Source organism: Limulus polyphemus, unplaced genomic scaffold (genome assembly GCF_000517525.1).
Source record: "Limulus polyphemus unplaced genomic scaffold, Limulus_polyphemus-2.1.2 Scaffold1073, whole genome shotgun sequence".
Lineage (NCBI taxonomy): Eukaryota > Metazoa > Arthropoda > Merostomata > Xiphosura > Limulidae > Limulus > Limulus polyphemus.
The window spans coordinates 306853-315082 of record NW_013666683.1 but is presented as its reverse complement, the minus strand read 5'-3'; the positions used below and the strand labels follow the sequence as shown (position 1 = coordinate 315082).

General features: G+C 32.7%; 1 protein-coding gene across 1 annotated transcript in view; it reads right to left on the bottom strand.

Annotated features, from left to right (window-relative positions):
- The window catches only part of LOC106462002 (conserved oligomeric Golgi complex subunit 7-like), a 47382-nt gene that overhangs the window by 16819 nt on the left and 22333 nt on the right, over positions 1 to 8230 (bottom strand). Inside the window, exons 9-10 of the mRNA XM_013921869.2 lie at positions 6551 to 6671; positions 4263 to 4345 (exon numbers count right to left, since the gene is read on the bottom strand). Of these exons, the coding sequence (XP_013777323.1) occupies positions 4263 to 4345; positions 6551 to 6671 (204 nt within the window). The remainder of the gene's footprint in view (positions 1 to 4262; positions 4346 to 6550; positions 6672 to 8230) is intronic.

Genomic DNA, 8230 nt, shown 5'->3' with positions numbered 1-8230 from the left:
TGACCGAGCCAATCTCCTGACATGAACCCCATCGAAAACCTCTGGGCCATACTCGACTGGCAAGTCAAGAAACAACCAAAAAACCAACTTCGAAGAGCGATCTACTCCAAGTTTTGAAGCAAGAGTGGGCGAAAATCCCATAATGTAAAATTGACAAGATGATTCTCAAGATGCCCTAAAGGATCAATGAACTTCACGAAGCGAAAGGAAGATCTACTAGATATTAATTAAATTATAAATATATCAATTCATGTGAATATGACTGAAAAAATTAATTTTTTCTGAAAAGGTGGTGTCTATTTACTTGTGACCACGCTGTGTACAGTCACTAGTATGGAAAAAATGTCAACTAAATGAATTGTGTTACATTTGAATAACTTTCAAGAGAAAAAATTTTTTAATAGAATTAATTACACTCACTAACGTTAACATTTTCCTAAACTTATTTCCGACAGATATTCTTCTCTTCACACAGAAATGCTATTTTCCTCATGCATCTGCTTATTAGATTTGCATGCCACTAGTCTTGAGCTAACTACCACCTTAATTTACATGTTTAAGGTGAACTGAGTTGGTGCATGATGATGTCATTCTGCCACAATAGCCCATGCACTCCTTCTAACTTCATTCTTAGACAAGGCAACAACAACAAAAAAAAAAAGGTGCACTGGAAGTGAGTTATCATCTCAGAATTTAACATTTTCCTAATATGAAATAGATACACACCTCTTTACACAGAAATGCTAGAATCCTATGGTGAACTGGCAGAGGAGCCGGTGCAAATACTATATCCAGATGATGAGCTCCCTTCAGAAAGTACCCAAAGGGAAAGCCCATGTATTGAGAAACCCAATGGAAAAGGCTACATTCCATAGGAGACTGTATCTCATCTCAACCAGGGTATACTCTTCACCCAGAAGATAACAGAGGGAAAGGCAAAAGAACCCTATGTGTCACAGAGATGAGCAGAATGAGATCATGAGCAATTGAGCACCTGCACACATGCAGTAGGCAAGCCAATAAATGCAGTATGGTTAGGGTATGATCAGACAGTATGGTGTGTGCTCGCCGCAACTCTACTGGATAGACTAGCTGCAGGAGGAGGACATATTAGCTGTTTGACAGGTGACCTGCACTAAAAAGATGGTGTCATCACTGCACCACTTCCCAACAGTGCTGTGAAAAATGGTGTGGAACTGTCCAAGATCCACTACCCTAACTACTAGGAACTGGTAAGTGGCAAGGAAGATGGGGGGTAGAATTCATGTTGGGAGATGCAGAGAAATGCCCAGATGTCTGCTGGAAAGGTCTTTTATTAGATACAGTGCACTGAGTGACTGCAAAACTATATTATAAAAGCCGGGAAGCACAAACCATAGAAATGGACAGTCACTTCCCTGGTGCCAACTTTTTTCATGATAGTCCATGGAATAGGTAAAGTATGGATCAGACAATTGATTAAATTTATGTACCATGATCTCCAGTGAGAAATGAACACCACCAATGACATCTGGGCAAAGAAAGGGAGCCCGACAAAGACCAAGTACACAAGGAGGAGGAAGATGTACAGTAAAGAGGAATGTAACTCAACCCAACAAGCCCAAACAGCAGGGAAACTAAGTAAGGAGTGACAGAGCAGAAGAAGTGGAACAGGCTAAGCTAGCAAAGAAAAGGGAGTGAATCTCTTCAGAAAATCCCTACGTAACACGATGAAGTGCCTCAGACAAAAGGTGGAGGAAGGAGAGGAAATACAGAAGGGTAGTGAGAAAAAAAAGAGACAAAGATGCAAAAGTGGGAAACCTAAGAGCAAACAGACGTCAAAGGGCCTGATCACCAAGTAGGCCAAATAGATACCAAAAGTCTAGAAAGGAAATTAAGTTAGAACAAAAGAATCATGAAAGCAAGGGTGATGAGATATTTGGGTGAGAGTGAGGAAAGAGCATAAACCCCAATAACAAGTAAGGAGAAAAGACAAAAAAATACCAACATTTTGGTTTATGGAGTGAAGAACAGGCAATATTAAAGTATATAGGTAAAAGAAAAGGAAATAAACATACCTGAGAATGAAATCTAAAAAGAAATTGGAAGGTCAAGGTCATTCCTCAAATGGTAAGGCACTACCCAAAGCAAACAGATTAAATTCGTAGTCCAATAGACCATTCATAACTGAGGAGAAAGAAAGCTGGCTGAAGGGAAGAGGTAGGAGGCCTAGTAAGCATGTGGTAATCCATAACACATTGAACAAATGCTGCAACATCCTTAACAGTCAACGAGCCCCTATAAGCCAGAACATAAAAATGGCCTCTGTGTGTAACATCGTCACTTAAACACGACTAAGTGAAAGTCACCATCGTTTGAGAATTCAAAATAATAATCAATGCTTTTGAAACAAAAGCCAGTGTAAAACGAAAATCACAGCTCCATTAACAAACACAAATCTCATCAAACTGATCTTAGATGAGAAACTTGAACATGTCTATTTAACCCAATAACAATGACGTGCTTCAGACTGAAGGACGTTACATAACTCTCTGTAAATTTCTTTCCGATAATAAAACCAGTGAATAAGATTGTTTATAACTTGACAAGAACTTTCATAAACTTTCATGTAGTTTGGGAACATACTTAATTTAGATTTTTAACTATTTATACCAAAAATTCTTTATTTAAAGTAGTTATTTATGCTCGGTCTCTGAATAGTTCACCTGCAAAGTGATTTTCATTTTAAGTGTAAATATATTTCTTATCTTACAGTTTTCACATTTCATTTGCATACTTTCTAGAACCTCCTAAATAAATATCAAGTTTCTTTAAGAAAAATGTTTATATTTAACATATCACTAACTCTAGCTATTATCACCAATGAACAGTGCAATGAAATGCTTAAAACTAAGAAATAGAAATATGTACATACCTTTTAACTCGTCATTGAATAATCTTAAAATATTTTCCTTTGGTCATATTCGTAATTTCACATCTTTACCTTTTCACTTATGGTATATTTTTAATGCTTTATTTTCCTTTTCTATTCTTTACCGTTGATTATTTATGTCGACACACATCAACTTGTACCCACGGGCTATAGAAAGGTACGAATTGCAGAGATACCTTAGACTCCAGCAAATTTTTTTACACATGCTTAGTAGCATAAGCCTTGCAGAATGTGGGAAGCTTTAGTTATTTTATAAAAATTATTATACCTTTCAAATATGATTTTTAAAACACAAAGAATGCATAATTAACTAAAATATAAAAGTAAAACCTAACTGTCTCTCTAACTATAACATACTTAGGTAAGAAACAACTGAAGTGCTGTCGTGAACAAATCAGCCAACAATAGTACAGGCAGTTACATCTACCCAAGGATGACAACTTGGGCCAATTTCGAAATAACCATTGTTGGATTTTCGTGTAAAATGAGCTCTTTCTAAGACCCAAGGATGACAACTTGGCCCAATTTCAAAATAACCATTGTTGGATTGTAGTGTAAAATGAGCTCTTTGTAAGACCCAAGGATGACAACTTGGGCCAGTTTCAAAATAACCATTGTTGGATTGTAGTGTAAAATGAGCTCTTTCTAACAACTATAAATACGTACATAGAACTTCTAAAGCATGACAGCTGTCTGGGGTTGACAAAATTAATTCCTTGTTTCAAGTGCATTCAGTGAAATAACTTTGAAACATACGTGTCAGAAGGTCAAGTACACCACATTTTCATCTAGACTTACTTGTACATGACTACCCCCTTATGCTTCAAGCTACACTTTGCCAAATTTCAACATTGTTTATAGTTTGTGATTCATGTGACACAAAAATGAGAGATTTCATTATTGCTTTCAATGTTTCTTTTCAAATAAGGGAATAAAAACTAAGATAATAATAAACTTTTAATTATAACATACTTGATAATAATAATTTCATTAAAATATACTGATAGTAAAGTGGTTTAATTAAATTGTCAATGTAATTCAGTAACATATGGAGAAAGGGTTTTAAAAATGGTGCCATCGTTATAAGGTTAATGCAATGTGCATAGCGAGAGCTAGTGTGCACAGAGGTTGTGTCACCCTCCTACTATTGTCTTATGACATCAACATGCACAAGTGCAGTTCACTTTAAACACATTTAGGTGGGAGCTAGTTCAAGCCTAGTGGCATGCAAACCTCATAAGCATTTCTGTGTGGGAGGTAAGTTATCATCTTAAAATTAAAAGATTGTCGATAAATTTTCAGAGCAAGCTCTACTAGTCACATAACATACCTTCTGACATTTATGGTAGCACTTCTGCAATTCAGGCAGTCTCTTTATATCCCGAAAAATCTTCACATATGACTGGGCAGCCTCTATTCCAAAAATAGCACAAGAAAAGTTTTACTAACCATAATGAATGTTTTACTAATATATAAAAACAAGATTTCTTTAATTAGGTATTTTTTACTAAACATTTGTTCACGAATATATGGAGTCAGAGTGCAAAGCAATTTTCAGGTTAAGATTAAAAATACTTTTCTTCACCTGCAAACTGTCAAATTTCATTTGCTTAATCTCCAAAACGTCCTAAATAAATATAAATTTTGTTTTCAGTAAAACTTTATATTTTATTTGTTACTTTCTCTACAAAACTCTATACACATTCGATTAATTTGACCGACCTCATAACCTCCATAAAAAAATATGAAATATATCAAAATTACACTTTTTTCTTTCTAGAATGACTGCAGATTGTAAAAGGGAACAACAGTTGTTTATTCTAAATAGCTTAAAGTTTGTAACAGTACACATCTATTTCTATTTAAATTTTACTGTTTTTATTGCTCTTTGACCTGTGTCTAACTAATAATCCCACCACAAAAGTTGTAAATGACTGCAGATTGTAAGAGGGAACAACAGTTGTTCATTCTAAATAGCTTGAACTTGGTAACAGTACACATCTATTTCTATTTAAATTTTACTGTTTTTATTGCTCTTTGACCTGTGTCTAACTAATAATCCCACCACAAAAGTTGTAAATTACTCAGCAACTGAGCAGCTCACAAGCATACCTCACAATATTTTTTTTCATTATCTTACCTAATCTAACATGCCGAAAAAGTTGCCGGACATAGTACCTATGGATTTCTGTACAATAGGACTGTTGTAACATGCGCTGAGAAACAGTCATCCTCATACACTATGGATTATGAAAAATATATAGGGAAAAAGAGGTGTGCTTTGGACATGATAGCCTTACGACAAAGCATTTGTAATGGAAATTAAGCTGCAAAGCTTTTACGAAGATGCACGGTCGTCAAACAAAGCATGACCGAACGTGGTGACATAAACTGTAACGAATTTTCTAATTTTTACACTTTAGTTGCTTTTGTAATAATAAATAAAAATAAACATGAAAAACAAGAAGTATAGTGCTTACCTGTGTATTCATATGTTTTTGCTGTTGACTATCAATAAAAGTTAAGTCTAATTTTTCTGTAACTAATTATTGGTACTAGTACACTAAATGTTTTTTAATCGAATTAAATAATGTACCTAAAACATAGAATAATAATATGCACAATATAAACGATGTCCTATAACTATTATAATTTATCTGGCTTTCTAACTATGTGATAAGAGCCTTTAAAAATCTAGCTAAGCTTTTAGATCTGAATATTGCAAGATAAATTTTCAAACTGAAGAGACAATACTCTGCACAGAAATCAACATAGTATAATACATCAATTGATAGAATAAAACTTTGGCTTTCTATTGGTTATAATAACATAGTATAAGCTGTCTGAGAGAACTATTAGCAATTTGTGAAAGATAGGATGTGACAGGTGGGTGCGGCAAGTGGGTCTGATTTTTAAGTTCATGTCTCCGTAAACAAATAAGATTGAAGGTTATAAAAATATGCTTTGCCTTAGTACTATCTATATTATAGAGTAATTTATATTAAATTCAATACTTCTCAGAGGGGTGGTAAATAAATTAGAAAAGAGAGAAGACCTAGAGAACAAATGTCACAAGTCTCATACTACTAGAGATTGAGGATTTTTTAAAAAATATTTCCTGATAAAATTAAGAACTTAAAACTTATAACATTGAAATTTGATTTATTAACTATGTTTTCTTGGCAAGTTTATTCATATATAATTATAATAATATATTTATCATATAATTTAATTAAATTTTGAATGTAACTCTAAATAGTTGTGGCATGTGCACTTTGACCTACCCATAGACAGAGGGTTAACTTTATAAAAAACACGTGACACTCTACAGATACCTTAAAATCAAACAACTTTATATGGAAAAGAACAAACTGAAGAAAACTTGATATTCTATCTTTATCACTTTTTCAAAGATATTTACACAGTAAAAACAACTGATTCATTTTAAAATAAAGTAGTAAAATTTGAATCTTTTGTCAAGCTTTTGTGTTTATAATAAACGTGCAAGTAAAAAGACACATTTTAAGATTCCATTACTTATTCATAGTTTTTAGTATTCTCATTATTTGTAGATATAAACTCATGTAATATTTCATTCAGTAACAAGGAAGAACTCACCTACTGATTGGATATTAAATGCTGCTACTAACTGTGGACTCAACAGTGCCTCTAGTCTGTTCTTCAGCTCTTCTAGTTGCTGACGTCGTTCTTTGTAATCAGGAACATCCACCAAAATTTCCTGGAAAAAGTATATATAAAAAAACCAGTCTCACAATATGTTGTTTTCTTAGTGCAAAGCTACACAATGGGGTATCTTCATTCTGTCCACTGCAGGGAATTGAACCTCAGATTTTATTGTTATAAATCCATAACCTTATCGGTGACCCACCAGAAGACTCTTTCTCAAAATATATTCAAGTTTGAAAAATTCTTTCTTGACCATGTTATGCTAAACTTTCACTAAATATACAGTGGAAATGTTAAAAACATATGACAACTTTTAACGAAATAAAAATTGTAAACACATTTTACTTAATATAAACTGAAAAAATTTTTGTATTGAAAATTTAAATCTATGATGTAATGATATTTCATTAACTAATTTACTTTAATGTTAGCACACAGCTACACAATGAGCTATCTGTGCTTTGCCCATCATGGGTGTCAAAACCCAATTTTTAGAGTCATAATCCTGCAGACTTATTGGGTTGCAACTTTTATAGAAATATAAATATTATTGCAAATACTACATATATATACACCTTAAAAATAATTAAAATATTTGAAAATTTTCACACAAAATAAATATGGTAACTATTTTTGAATGAATTCTAAGCTTTTCACATAGTTTTTATTATTATTATTATTATAAGTACAAATGCATGATCCATAAAAAATGATGGGACAAGTACAACCACCTCCACCCCATAGTATACCCTAACCTCTCATTTCATATCTAACCGAAGTAAATATATTTTGCAAAATCAAACTTGACCAAAAAAAAGAGGCAGAAAAGTTGGTAAATTCCTTTGCGAGCCAATCAAAGTTAAGATCATTAATGAAATGAATTCATGGTGTATTCATAGAATAATTATTGGTAAAAATCAGTTAGATTAACAACTTCTAATATATGAAAAAGCCAGTGTGATTTAATAACACCATGTTCCAACAATGGCTTTTACCTCATGTTGCTTAGCAACAAAAGTATAACCTAATATTGTTGTTAGTCTATGTGCTGAAAGTTTAAAATGAAATTTATAGACAACAAAACTGAAAAAATATATGTTGGTTTCTTAATTTACAGTCTCCGTTGATTAAAGACAATTGTTTTTTTAATTAAAAACACTGGTGGTATAACAGAAAACATCTCAATTCAGAAACAATTTAAATTTAAAATTGAATCAATATTTTTACTTTCATGATAAATTTTGTGCACTTGACTCTAGGATAAATGATCCCACACTATGTCTTTACTTTAGGCTTATTATACCAACACTCACTACACTTATAAGGTTTCACAGCAAACCACCCTCATGCACCCCCGTCACTAAAATCATAATGAGCAAACAGTAATTGAACTATTCTATCTGAATAAAGTGGAGTGACACACAATGGCTTTTATATAGGTTAGGTAATGTGATGTAACACACAGTGGTTTTTTATATAGGTTATATATATATATATATATATTATTGTCACTTTATTTTTTTTTATTCAAGAAATGGTTCATAAATATGTAGAAAACACAGAATCTAAAATCTACAAAAAATCTTGCATAAAAATAATCAAATTTTTTTT